The sequence below is a fragment of the Mobula birostris genome, chromosome 11, assembly GCF_030028105.1.
Source record: "Mobula birostris isolate sMobBir1 chromosome 11, sMobBir1.hap1, whole genome shotgun sequence".
Taxonomy (NCBI): Eukaryota; Metazoa; Chordata; class Chondrichthyes; order Myliobatiformes; family Myliobatidae; genus Mobula; species Mobula birostris.
In genome coordinates, this window is record NC_092380.1 from 100,402,886 (window position 1) to 100,417,685 (window position 14,800).

At 42.1% G+C, this 14,800-nt stretch overlaps 1 protein-coding gene across 2 annotated transcripts in view; it reads left to right on the forward strand.

The window, feature by feature from the left end:
* Positions 1-14,800, forward strand: part of tpcn2 (two pore segment channel 2) — an 86,177-nt gene that overhangs the window by 54,041 nt on the left and 17,336 nt on the right. For both annotated transcript variants that reach the window (XM_072272767.1, XM_072272768.1), the window contains 6 exons: positions 4,833-4,952; positions 5,695-5,754; positions 5,869-5,997; positions 6,889-6,938; positions 11,192-11,291; positions 13,110-13,181. In XM_072272767.1, the coding sequence (XP_072128868.1) occupies positions 4,833-4,952; positions 5,695-5,754; positions 5,869-5,997; positions 6,889-6,938; positions 11,192-11,291; positions 13,110-13,181 (531 nt within the window). The remainder of the gene's footprint in view (positions 1-4,832; positions 4,953-5,694; positions 5,755-5,868; positions 5,998-6,888; positions 6,939-11,191; positions 11,292-13,109; positions 13,182-14,800) is intronic.

Consider the following 14,800-nt stretch of genomic DNA (forward strand, 5'->3'; position numbering starts at 1 on the left):
GCATACAAGCCTCCAAGCCATGACAAAATTGCAATCTTAGACCATAAGACAAAGGAGCAGAAGTAGGCCATTTGGCCCATTGAGTCTGCTCCGCCATTTTATCATGAGCTGATCCATTTTCTCCTATTTAGTCCCACTCCCCTGCCTTCTCACCATAACCTTTGATGCCCTGGCTACTCAGATACCTATCAATCTCTGCCTTAAATGTACCCAATGACTTGGCCTCCACTGCTGCCCGTGGCAACAAATTCCATAGATTCACCACCCTCTGACTAAAAAAAATTTCTTCGCATTTCTGTTCTGAAAGGGCGCCCTTCAATCCTTAAGTCATGCCCTCTCGTACTAGACTCCCCCATCATGGGAAACAACTTTGCCACATCCACTCTGTCCATGCCTTTTAACATTCGAAATGTTTCTATGAGGTCTCCCCTCATTCTTCTAAGCTCCAAGGAATACAGTCCAAGAGCAGACAAACGTTCCTCATATGTTAACCCACTCATTCCCGGAATCATTCTAGTGAATCTTCTCTGTACCCTCTCCAACGTCAGCACATCCTTTCTTAAATAAGGAGACCAAAACTGCCCACAGTACTCCAAGTGAGGTCTCACCAGCATCTTATAGAGCCTCAACGTCACATCCCTGCTCCTATACTCTATTCCTCTAGAAATGAATGCCAACATTGCATTCGCCTTCCTCACTACTGACTCAACCTGGAGGTTAACTTTAAGGGTATCCTGTACGAGGACTCCCAAGTCCCGTTGCATCTCAGAACTTTGAATTCTTTCCCCATTTAAATAATAGTCTGCCCGTTTATTTTTTCTGCCAAAAGTGCATAACCATACACTTTCCAACATTGTACTTCATTTGCCACTTCTCTGCCCATTCTTCCAATCTATCCAAGTCTCTCTGCAGACTCTCCGTTTCCTCAGCACTACCGGCCCCTCCACCTATCTTCGTATCGTCAGCAAACTTAGCCACAAAGCCATCTATTCCATAATCCAAATCGTTGATGTACAATGTAAAAAGAAGCGGCCCCAACACTGATCCCTGCGGAACACCACTGGTAACCAGCAGCCAACCAGAATAGGATCCCTTTATTCCCACTCTCTGTTTCCTGCCAATCAGCCAACGCTCTATCCACGTATGTAATTTTCCCGTAATTCCATGGGCTCTTATCTTGTTAAGTAGCCTCATGTGTGGCACCTTGTCAAAGGCCTTCTGAAAATCCAAATATACAACATCCACTGCATCTCCCTTGTCTAGCCTACTGATAATTTCCTCAAAAAATTGTAATAGGTTTGTCAGGCAGGATTTTCCTTTAAGGAATCCATGCTGAGTTCTGCCTATCTTGTCATATGCCTCCAGGTACTCTGTAACCTCATCCTTGACAATCGACTCCAACAACTTCCCAACCACGGATGTCAAGCTAACAGGTCTATAATTTCCTTTTTGCTTCCTTGCCCCCTTAAATAGCGGAGTGACATATGCAATCTTCCAGTCCTCCGGAACCATGCCGGAACCTATCGACTTTTGAAAGATCATCGCTAGTGCCTCCGCAATCTCCACAGCTACTTCCTTCAGAACACGAGGGTACATTCCACCTGGTCCAGGAGGTTTATCAACCTTTAGCCTATTCAGCTTCCTGAGTACTTCCTCTGTCGTAATTGTGACTGCGCACACTTCTCTTCCCTGCCACCCTTGAATGTCCGGTATACTGCTGATGTCTTCCTCAGTGAAGACTGATGCAAAATACTTGTTCAGTTCCTCTGCCATCTCCTCATCTCCCATTACAATTTCTCCAGCATCATTTTCGATCAGTCCTATATCTACTCTCACCTGTCTTTTACTCTTTATATACTTGAAAAAGCTTTTAGTATCCTCTTCGATATTATTTGCTAGCTTCCTTTCATAGTTAATCTTTTCTCTCTTAACGACCTTCTTGATTTCCTTTTGTAAGGTTTTAAAAACTTCCCAATCCTCTGTCTTCCCACTAATTTTTGCTTCCTTGTATGCCCTCTCTTTTGCTTTAACTTTGGCTTTGACTTCTCTTGTCAACCACGGTTGCATCCTTTTTCCACTCGAAAATTTCTTCTTTTTTGGAATATACCTGTCTTGCACATTCCTCATTTCTCGCATAAACTCCAGCCACTGCTGCTCTGCTGTCTTTCCCGCCAGTGTCTCTTTCCAGTCAACTTTGGCCAGTTCCTCTCTCATGCCACTGTAATTTCCTTTACTCCACTGAAATACCGACACATCAGATTTCGGCTTCTCTTTTTCTAATTTCACAGTGAACTCAATCATGTTATGATCACTGTCCCCTTAGGGTTCCTTCACCTCAGTCTCTCTAATCACCTCCGGTTCATTACACAGTACTCAATCCAGTACAGCCAATCCCCTAGTAGGCTCAACAACAAACTGTTCTAAAAAGCCATCTCGCAGACATTCTACAAATTCTCTCTCTTGAGATCCAGTGCTGACCTGATTTTCCCAATCTACTCGCATGTTAAAATCCCCCACGATTATAATAACACTGCCCTTCTGACAAGCCTTTTCTATTTCCAGTTGTAATTTGTAGTCCACATCCCTGCAGCTGTTTGGAGGCCTATAAATAACTGCCATCAGGATCCTTTTACCCCTGCGATTTCTTAGCTCAACCCATAGAGATTCTGTACCTTCCGATCCTATATCAGCTCTTTCTAATGATTTAATATCATTTCTTACCAATAAAGCCACGCCTCCCCCTCTGCCTACCTTCCTATCCTTCCGATACACCGTGTATCCTTGGACGTTCAGCTCCCAGAGACATGCATCCTTTAGCCAGGTCTCAGTGATGGCCACATCTTCTTGTAGGATTCTTGATCATGACTTGAACTTAATACCCAGCTCAGTGCTGGAAATCTTTTTAGTCCTGTTTTGTGTTGGGTGGGACATTTGTGTGTTTGATAGAACTTGAGCAGCAGTAGCTTTGGGCTTCAGTGGGAATTGAGCTCTGCATGAATCCTTGTTTTAATTTTCCTACACTGTAACGACTGCATAGTCATGAGATTTAGTGGATGAAAAGATCATACTTGCTCATAATTTAGAAAGGCCTCTCAAACTGACCTGTGTCTGGTCACCGAGTAACACACACACAAAATGTCGGCCTGAAACGTTGACTGTACGTTTTTCCTAGATGCTGCCTGGCCTGCTGAGTTCCTGCAGCATTTTGTCTGCGTTGCTTTGGATTTCCAGCACCTGCAGATTTTTCTCTTGTTAGTGTCTACTTACCTCTCACTTTGTATACTGCTCTGCCTCTTGTTGCTTATCTGCCATCCTTCCTAATATCCCCTTTACCTCAAAGAGCACAATTTTTGAGAATGACTGTGTAGATTTATTAATGTTAGTTTAGATTAGATTGAGGACATGCAGTCCTCTTTTATTGTCATTTAGTAATGCATGCATTAAGAAATGATACAATGTTCCTCCGAATGATATCACAGAAACACAAGACAAACCAAGACTAAAAAAAAAACTGACCAAAAACACATAATTGTAATATATAGTTACAACAGTGCAAAGCAATAACGTAATTTGATAAAGAACAGATCATGGGCACGGTAAAAAAAAAAAAAGTCTCCAAGTCTCTCAAAAGTCCCATCATCTCATGCAGACGGTAGAAGGAAGAAAAACTCTCCCTGCCATGAGCTTCCAGCGCCGCAAGCGTGCCGATGCAGCACCCTGGAAGCACCCCACCACAGCCGACTCTTGTTCTGTCCAAAAACTTCGAGCCTCCGACACCGAGCACCATCTCTGCTGAGCGCTTCAACCCCGGCCCCGGCAACAGGCAAAGCCGAGGATTTGGGGCCTTCCCCTCCGGAGATTCTCGATCGCACAGTGGCAGCGAAGCGGGCATTTCAGAAGTTTCTCCAGATGTTCCTCCCTGCTTCTCACGTCTGTCTCCATCAAATCAGGATTGTGCACAGTACCTACTTACAAATACGATATCATTTTGGAGCGGCTGCGCGCTCTGCGTTGCGCAGCCATCTTCTCCTCCCCTCCCTGTATTAACCCTGAATCTGTAATTAGCTTGGAATTTTTGCAATTTCTTGTGTTCTAGACAGTGAAATATTCATCAGTATATATTTTTTGAATTAGTATTTCAGAGTCGGGTTCAATAGCACCGGCATATGCTGTGAAATTTGTTAATTTTACAACAGCAGTATAGGTTTCTGTAACTCTTTCCTGATGGTAGCAATGAACATAGACCATATTCTGGGTGGTGGGGATCCTTGATGATGGATGCCGCTTTTCTGAGGCATTGCTCCTTAAAAACGTCCTGGATGGTATGGAGTGTAGTACCCATGATGGAGCAGCTTAATTTTACCTTACTTTGATCCTGTGCAGTTGCCTCTCTCCCAACCAGACGATGATGCAGCCAGTCAGAATGCTCTCCATGGTATTATTTCTGTAGAAATTTGCAACTGTTTTAGGTGACATGCCAAATCTCCTCAAACTCCTAATGAAATATTGCTTGTTCAGAAAATTCCTCTAAAATTAATATTGTTTCTATCATTTAACTTGCCTTGCTCGCACAGAATTATCTTAATGGAGATGCTATTGTTTCAGTTTCTATAGGTTTGCAATCACAACTCATTGATTTCTAGTACATGAAAGTGTGGTCTTGGGAATACCCTCGTCAATTGAGTTTTTTGTTTAATTATAAACCTTTTATCAGAAATTGAGTGATCTCATGATCTGGATTTAACAAAACTGTTGCAAATCACTCTATGACAATTTTTGCAATTTAATTTTGGGTGATCAAAAATTGATATTAATGCATTTCTTCCTTTCAGCACCCATTAAAGCCAGAATATCGATCACCGTTCCTGCAGAAAGCACAGACTCTGCTAAGTCACTACTACACTGATTATTTCGGGAACCTAATGGTTGTGGTGCACTTGATTTGCATACTTGTAAGTAGCTACACCTTACTTCTGTGGAATTCTAAGAAAAAGTGGGCATTCCAGCAAATCAAATTTCAAAGTAATTTCTTTAAATCGAAGAATGCTTATGTCACTGTGCCTCCCCAAAGTTCTAAGCTGAAGAAAGTACATTCAATCCTTTATTAAGGAGCCAGCAAAACACACTGAACTGAACGATAAAACTACTGAAACTAAAACTTAGTGATCTCACTCAATAAGCAGTCGAAGCATTTTCAAATGTACTTAAGCCAAGTGTTAAACATATTTAAATGATAAAGGATGCAGTCAACAATACAAGATCATTCCTGGCTGCCTTCCTACTCTAAACTGACAAAAAAAAATGACCTAAAGACAAAGCACTTCTACCATGCTCCAACCTATGTGACAAATTACCTCTAATAAATGTGCAACACAAAATACAATATAGACAAATAGATACTGTACTTTGCTCCCACATTACTTTTAATCCTCTAGCTCCATACGTTTCCGTTTTGCTAACTAGTTTTTTGTGAGGAACTCAGTAACTTTTGTCAGTCTATGTCGATGATCTATTGTATGCTGGTCATCAGCCACTATAACTGTTGCAAAAAAGAAATAGTGCACTTGGACTGCAGTTCCTTGTTCAGCCAAAGGACACGAGGAAAGTCCTTAAATGCAGGAGTAGAAATGTAGCAGTGTAAGATGACATGCAAGTCATGAAAATTCTGGTAACTGACTTGCCATGTTTTAATAGGTCGCATTGGTACTTGATGCAGAGAAGCCAATTTCAAAGCGTGATGAGTTCTTTTCCGGGGTAAGTCTTAAACACATTTACTTTGGAAAATGAGCAGATTTTTTTTTCATATCCTTTCAATCTTTTAAATGACTGAAAGAAAATAAAACTTGTTATCTTGGGGCTTTTTCTCAGGTTGTGAATGGTTCCTTTGTCCTGTATTATCTGTTGGAAATGGCATTGAAAATCTTTGCTCTTGGCATTAAGGGTTATTGTTCGTACAAAAGCAATTTATTTGATGGGTTGCTAACTCTCATTCTAATGGTAAGTGTACTTCTTTGCTCTCAATGGGCAGAATATATATGTGCTCTTGGCTGTTCATGAATTTAGTACATGAATGAGTACTTGAAGATTCTTAAGCTTACAAGATGGGCACCACGGTAGCATAGCAGTTAGTGCGACACTATTGCGGCTCAGAACTTTCCGGAGTTCAATTCCGGTGCCATTCTGTAAGGAGTATTTGTACGTCCTCCCCCTGGAATGTGTGGGTTTTCACCGGGTTCTCTGGTTTACTCTCACCTTTCAAAAACCTACTGGGTAGGTTAATCGGCCATTGTAAATTGTCCCGTGATTGGGGTGTGGTTGATCGGGTTTGTCGGGGGTTGCTCGTAGGGTCGGAGGAGCTGACACTGCACTGTATTGCCATATAAAATAAAAGCTATTAAATTCATGACCCGCCTCAGCACTTAATAGATTAGCTTGTAAGAGTTTAATACCGTGTCTGTATTATTCTGCAGAGAGAGACTTGCTCAAGTTGTTTTGCCAGTTTTACACTAGTTGTGCAAGAGCTCTTGAGAAAATTGTTGCAGCAATTTACTGAACAGCTTGAAAGTCGGGTTCTATATGCACATAATGAGATGTGTGCTTGTTAATGGTGTTATCATTAACACTGGGAGTCGTGTCAATGATTTAAGTATTTGCAGTGCACGGTGTTGGAATAATTTTGAGACTTTTGCCGGCCACTCCCTCGAGTCTCTTTTCCTAAACCTGCTCTGACGTATTCTTTGGCTGAGTGTCGACTGACAATTTAATTTGCCTGTTTGAAGTACTGCTCATTTGCTGTCTGGGGTAAAGGTGAATGAGAAGAACAATTTCTAAATGCTGAACAGTGTGACCATGAATGATTTTTGATCTTTTTTTTCCTCTCGTATGTAGATTCTACAGCTGTCATCTCTTGTACAATATGGCTTTCCTCATCCCGGTTGGTACGCTTTGAATTTATTATCAATTAATAACTATTAAATCATGTTTCGGGGCAGCAAGTACTAGTTAACATAACACTATTAAAACCCCAGCGACCCGGGTTCAATCCGTCTACTATATGTCAGGAGTTTGTACATTCTCCCTGTGACCACGTGGGTTTCCTCTGGAGTGGGGGAGATCCATGGATTAGTGCGCCACTTGGGCACAAGTCGGGGGCTGATCACCCCCGGCTGGGTCGACTGGGCGAGGGTGTCTGATGATTAAAGACCCGAAACACCCTAAGACCCCGGGTTCATCACTGAAGACTTGTCCAAGTAGCACCAGAAGGTGTATTTTATAACTGTTTCTTCCCATGTTGGAAAGATTTAAAGGTTAGTATGTTAATTAGTCACATGGGTGTAATTACGTGGCACAGGTTCATTGGATTGGAAGGGCCTGGTACTGTGCTGCATCAATAAAAGATCAAGAATGTACAATACTCTGCTCCTGCTAGATTTACAAACTCGCTCTCAGCTCCACGTTGACAGTACTGTGCAAAAGTCTTGGGCACATGTATGTAGCTAGGGTGCCTAAGGCTTTTGCGCAGTACTGTCAACGTGGAGTGGGGAGCGTTTATAAATTTGGCGGGAGCAAAGGATGTTGAGAATGGTTAGAATGGAGTGTCACGGGAGAGGTGTGGGACCGGTGGCAGAGAAGGAGCACCAGGAATGGGGGGGGGGGGCGGGTGGCACGAGAGCAGACACACCCAACCCTGGGACGCCAGTCAAGGCCATTTGATTCTAAATAGGTTTATTGACCATTGCAGAATGTCTCTGTGAGGCTTCCCGCTCTCTTGCCTCTCCCTTCCCCTTTTCCCAACCAAAATTCCCCTCTCCCTGCCTCCTTCCGACTCTCAGTCCACAATGAAGACCCATATCAGAATCCGGTTTGTCATCACTCATGTATATCAAGAAATTAGTTTTTTTTTTTTGCAGCTGCAGTACAGTGCAATAAATAAGATTACTACAGTACTGTGCAGAAGTCATGGGTACATATAACCAGGGTGTCTTAAGACTTCTGCACACTACTGTACACAATTTGTCTACACTTCAGATCATTCTCTGGGCAGTTAGTATTCTCGTAAGAGCACATTTTTTAATAAGTAATATGTAGCTTGATCATTCAAAGTAGAACTAAAGGACAATAAATGGATGTTCTTTTTACCTCCTGATATGAGAGAAATATATTTTTTTAAAAAATGGCTTTCTCTACTGATGGCACTCATGGCTTTAATAGTATGTATGTTTTCTCATCTTTTCAAAACCCAAAAGACTATTCTACTTTGCTTTCACCAGAATTGTGAAACTTGTGAAGTGTAAACTTGCATAAAAAATTACATCCTATCAGATTCTTTGCACGATGAATATTCAAAAGACATGAAGTACTGCTTAAAAAGTCAAATGGGCATATTGATCTGTAGGTGAGAGAACAACAACACTGGCCTTTTGAAATTTCAACTTCTAGCTTTTTCACATGCACATTTTAACTCTTCACTCCACACTGCAAAGTTGCTTGCATATTAAGTTTTGGTTGAGGTCTAAAAGATTGGGGAATGCATGGTGACACTTAAGATTCAGATTTATTTTTCACGTGTAGAGGTTACTTGAATACAAACAAGAACCGCTGAGAGACTAAGCCAGGTAATTGTGACTGTATGACGCACTTAAAAATAACAAATTTCCAAATTAAAAAAAGTACATTTGATCTTTTATTACGAAACCAGCAAAGACGAATGATCTTACAGCGATTATTTAAAGAAAAACTTAACAAAACTAAATTAGTGATATAATGGTCTAATTAGCGGTCTAATAATGATATTAGTGATAATAAGCAGTTGAATAGCATAAATAACAGTCGAATAGCATAACTGTGACGTTAGTGCAACTAAGCGTTCAAATTAGTTAGAGGTTGAACAAAATTAGCAGCGAGCAATAAAATAATCATTCCCAGTTGTCTCTAACCAAACTAGACTGGGCATTTAGAGAAACATGGTCTGATCAGGGACAGTCAGCATGCCTTTGTGAAGGGCAGATCATGTCTAACAAGGCTGATAGAGTTCTTTGAGGAGGTGACCAGGCATATAGATGAGGGAAGTGCAGTGGATGTGATCTATATGGACTTTAGTAAGGCATTTGACAAGGTTCCACACGGTAGCCTTATTCAGAAAGTCAGAAGGCATGGGATCCAGGGAAGTTTGGCCAGATGGATTCAGAATTGGCTTGCTTGCGGAAGGCAGAGTGTCGTGGTGGAGGGAGTACATTCAGATTGGAGGATTGTGACTAGTGGTGTCCCACAAGGATCTGGTCTGGGGCCTCTACTTTTCATGATTTTTATTAATGACCTGGATGTGGGGGTAGAAGGGTGGGTTGGCAAGTTTGCAGACGACACAAAGGTTGGTGGTGTTGTAGATAGTGTAGAGGATTGTCAAAGATTGCAGAGAGACATTGATATGATGCAGAAGTGGGCTGAGAAGTGGCAGATGGAGTTCAACCCGGAGAAGTGTGAGGTGGTACACTTTGGAAGGACAATCTCCAAGGCTGAGTACAAAGTAAATGGCAGGATACTTGGTAGTGTGGAGGAGCAGAGGGATCTGGGGGTGCATGTCCACAGATCCCTGAAAGTTGCCTCACAGGTGGATAGGGTAGTTAAGAAAGCTTATGGGGTGTTAACTTTCATAAGTCGAGGGATGGAGTTTAAGAGTTGCGATGTAATGGATTATGATCAGAGATTAAGGGAGCTTTACTCTTTGGAGAGGAGGAGGATGAGAGGAGACATGATAGAGGTATACAAGATAATAAGAGGAATAGATAGAGTGGATAGCCAGCGCCTCTTCCCCAGGGCACCACTGCTTAATACAAGAGGACATGGCCTTAAGGTAAGGGGTGGGAAGTTGAAGGGGGATATTAGAGGAAGGTTTTTTACTCAGAGAGAGTTTGGTGTGTGGAATGCACTGCCTGAGTCAGTGGTGGAGGCAGATACACTAGTGAAATTTAAGAGACTACTAGACAGGTATATGGAGGAATTTAAGGTGGGGCTTATATGGGAGGCAGGGTTTGAGGGTCAGCACAACATTGTGGGCCGAAGGGCCTGTACTGTGCTGTACTATTCTATGTTCTATGTAAACAACAGCTAAGCAAAGTGTGAATATGTAACTGTACTCATTTGCTTCTACCACACCCCAACACACAAGACAAGTAGCCATAGGAAACCCACAACAAAACAAAATAAAGACAGAAAATAGATACATGGCTCCTACAACATCTACATGCAAACATACTTGTATGTATTCTGCCTCACTTCCTACACTAATAACTAATTTCAGAACTGATTTTAAAATGTGATTTAAGAAAGTAGATCTAGATCTCGTATAAATGTGCTTTGAAGTGTAAGGGGGTTTTGTCTTTTATGTTACTGCGGAGGCTAATTAAAATGGTTTCTTTGTTATGTTATAATCGGGAATGCTTTGTTATGTTAAACACTGAGAAAGCTTTGCGCTAGCAGCTTGTGGGTTAGGGGGTGATAAGAGGATGTTACGAACCAATTAGGATAGTTGATATGACTTTGGTGTATCTGGAAGATTTGTATGCACGGGGTTTTGAGGCAGAAGGCAGGAGAGAAAGACTGAGGATGGACCAGGTGCTGTGAGTCCACTAACGGGGTCGGACCCCGAGGAGGGCGTTCGGCGAGGAGAGGAGACGGACTCGTGTAGAGCATCTGGTCGACCACCGTTATTGGTCCCAGGCGGCCAGTCGAGGTGGTCGAGGAGTCGAAGGAAGAAGAAGAAGGGTCTTGAGCTCCAACTTTTTTGTGCACGAAGAGATTGAACTTTGATAAGTGTGGCGCCTTTTATTTTCCTTTTATATTTTATTCTCTATTAATTATATAGTTCCAATAATATCTATAAACTGTAAATAATTTAATTGTATCTGGTGTATTGTCTGTTATTTGGGCGGGGCGGGGTACATCACACAGCATCCGCACAAACTATTACCCAGTTTGGTGGGGCCGAGGGCTGTCTCCCTAGACGACAGTGAGCCAAGCGACCCTGAGGCTGGCCGGGGGGGGCTACAGAAGTATCAAATGAAACTTCAGATGTTCCATTGCAGGTGCTATAAAAGTTTTATTAGTTGGATGTGCCTCACATGAATGCCTTTTTGCCACAGCTGTCTATAGTTTGTAAGAAATAATTGATCTTTAAAACATCTCATCCCTCCAGGAATCCAGATTTGCATGGATTGCTCACTCTTTGGGAGACTGTTCGACTGGCGAACATGCTCGTAGTTTTCCGATTCCTTCGGATAATACCCAACATCAAGGTAATTTTTAGATTATGATATGCTGACTGCATTGTACTTTTGTTTTTGAAAGGGGAGTAGGTGTTTGTAAGATGGAGGTTTCATTACACAATCAGTTCAATTATTATACTTTATTGTTGCCAAACAATTGATACTAGAGTGTACAATCATCACAGTGATATTTGATTCTGCTCTTCATGCTCCCTGGAGTACATATCGATAGTAAATATTAAAAATTTAAATTATAAATCATAAATAGAAAAGGGAAAGTAAGGTAGTGCAAAAAAACCGAGAGGCAGGCCCGGATATTCGGAGGATTCCATTGAAATGTACATTTTCTCTAAATCTTGAGTATTTTTAATAAATTAGATTTCATGTCTGAACTGCATGTCTGTTTCAATGTGAAATTGTGAAGTTATCCATAACAAGATGTAATATTGCATTCTCTGTATGAAAGAGTTAGGTGTTTCCCAGTTTGTCTTAACTTTGATCAGCTGTGCAGTTTAATAGAAATGCCTGAAGTGATTGGATTTATTGGTAAAGTGCATCAATATGCTTGATTATGCTGGAAAATTTTCCTGCAGTCTGAAGAGGGGTTTCCTTGAGTCTTTTCCATTGTCTACCCTGGTGGGGGGAAGTTGTGGATTCTTGCGTCAGTGATTATTTACTATATTTCAAAAGGAATCCTGTACTTTGTCATCCACTATTGGCTGTGGTTTTGTCATGCGGTTAGTGCAGATGTTGGGTTGAGATAGTATGGCCTGCCAAAAGCTTTTCTATCCTTATTAGTTTATAATGTTAGAACTTTGTTTTCAGAATTCCAAAGTTTCCATGACAGCAACTCAACAGGAAATCTCAACAGAGTAACTTAATGTCAAATATAAATTCTCAAAATGCATTTGTTTCTGAACATGGAAAGTATGATTGCAAATAGATTTTGACTTTTTGTTCAACTATTGTACGTAGTTTAGAATGGTAGTGGGTCATTTTAGGGTGTCAAGGCGGCTCAGTAGCATAGATTGGGGTTTGATTTCTGTCGCTTTTTTTAATGAGTTTATGCATTTTTCCCATATCCATGTGGATTTCCTTCAGGTGCTCTAGTTTCCTCCCACATTCCAAAGATGATGTGGGCATGTTATGTAGCAATACTTGGCTGCCCTCAGCACATTCTCAGACTGTGTTAGTCATTGACACAAAAACAACACATTTTACTGTATGTTTCAATGGAAGTATGGCAAATAAAGCTATCTTTATTTGTAGACATTTTTTGCTAGGTATTTTCATGGCCTTGTGTTTGATGAGAAAATCCAAGTGGAGGTATACTCCCATTTTCATGAGTGTAACGTGTTTCTGTAGACCAGTGGTCCCCAACCTCCGGGCCGTGGACTGATACATTGCCGTGAAGGATGCAGTTGTGGCCGGAACGCACCCAGCACATCTTTAAGAAAAAAGCCGAAATAAACAAGTTAATTAATTAGGTGCCGTGCGGCACGTATATATTGGCCCAGATCAGAGGCGGTTGCCGATTGCATCGCCTCTGATCTGGGCTGACACTTGCGTGCCAGGCGGCACCTAATTAATTAGCTTGTTTATTTCAGCTTTTTTCTTAAAGATGTGCTGGGTGTGTTCCGGCCACCGCTGCACTGCTGCATTCTTCGCGGCCCGGAGGTTGGGGACCACTGCTGTAGACTATCCCAATTGACAATAATTGAACGCGATTTGTTCCTGAAGACTTTTGAATCTAGAAATGTGCGCTTTACATTGTGATGTCCATTCTGTACAAGTTGCCTGATTTGCATGCTGGCATATTTTCAGGTATTTACTGTTTGTATTTTGTAGTTGACGGCATTAGTGGCTAGTAGTCTTCTTGATATGATGAAGAATCTGAGAGCTTTTGCTGGAATTCTTGTGGTAAGTATTGAAATTTTAATTTAACACTGTTACCCATTGTTAAGAAGACAATGCATTTTAAATTGTTAAGGAATGGGATAGTTTTAAAATCTCAAGCATGCTTGTGAAATAGTTTTAATGGGCACTGTCTGGTTTGAGGAGAGTGCAACTTCATCTTCTATCAGTGTAGTCGCTAACCCGATGGCATAAACACAGATTTCTCTAACTTCTGGTAGTTTCTCCTCTGCTTCCTTCTCTCTTTTTCCATTACCCTTACTGGCTGTCCTCTTAACTTTTCATTTCTCCTTACCTGCCCATCACTTCCCTCCTCCTTCCCATTTTCCAATGATCCATTCTCCTCTCCTGTCAGATTCCTTCGCCTTCAGCTCTTTACCATTTCCACCTGTCACCCCACAGCTTCTTACTTCATCCCCCCCTCCCCCCACCCATCTACCTTCTTCTTACCTGGTCACACCTATCACCTGCCACTTGTACTTCTTCCCCTCTCCCCACTTTTTTATATTGGCTTCTTCCAGTCCCAGTGAAGGGTCTCGGCCCAAGATGTCAACTGTTTATTCATTTCTATAGATATTGCCAGACCTGTTGAGTTTCTCCACCGTTTTGTGTGTGTGTTGCTGTGGATTTCCAGCATCTGCAGAATCTATATATTGGCCTTCTATATATTGGCGAGACCCAATGCAGACTGGGAGACCGCTTTGCTGAACACTTACACTCTGTCTGCCAGAGAAAGCAGGATCTCCCAGTGGCCACACATTTTAATTCCACATCCCATTCCCATTCTGACATGTCTATCCACGGCCTGCTCAATTGTAAAGATGAAGCCACACTCAGGTTGGAGGAACAACACCTTATATTCCGTCTGGGTAGCCTCCAACCTGATGGCATGAACATTGACTTCTCTAACTTCCGCTAATGCCCCACCTCCCCCTCGTACCCTATCTGTTATTTATTTTTATACACACATTCTTCCTCTCACTCTCCTTTTTCTCTCTCTGTCCCTCTGACTATACCCCTTGCCCATCCTCTGGGTTCCCCCCCCCCCTTTTCTTTCTCCCTGGGCCTCCTGTCCCATGATCCTCTCGTACCCCCTTTGCCAATCACCTGTCCAGCTCTTGGCTCTATCCCTCCCCCTCCTGTCTTCTCCTATCATCTTGGATCTCCCCCTCCCCCTCCAACTTTCAAATCCCTTACTCACTCTTCCTTCAGTTAGTCCTGACAAAGGGTCTCGGCCTGAAACATCGACTGCACCTCTTCCTACAGATGCTGCCTGGCCTGCTGCGTTCACCAGCAACTTTGATGTGTGTTGTCTGCAGAATCTCTTCTGTTTAAGTTTGAATGGCGATATGGGGTGGCTGACTTTAGTTTCCGTTTTCAGGCTAATGCGAAAACATTTCTTATTCTGCCTCCCTTGCTCTGGACTGGGAAGGGGTTCCCAACCATTTTTATGTTCTGGACTCTTACCAATAACCGAGGGCTCCGTAGACCCCAGGGTTGGGAAACCTCTGCTCAGCGAAATCTTTATTGAAGTGTTTGTTTTATCTTGGGTAATTTTGCTTGCATTATTTTTGACAATTACAATTTGTAAGTTTTCTCATTTCTCCTTTTCTCTGCAATAATAT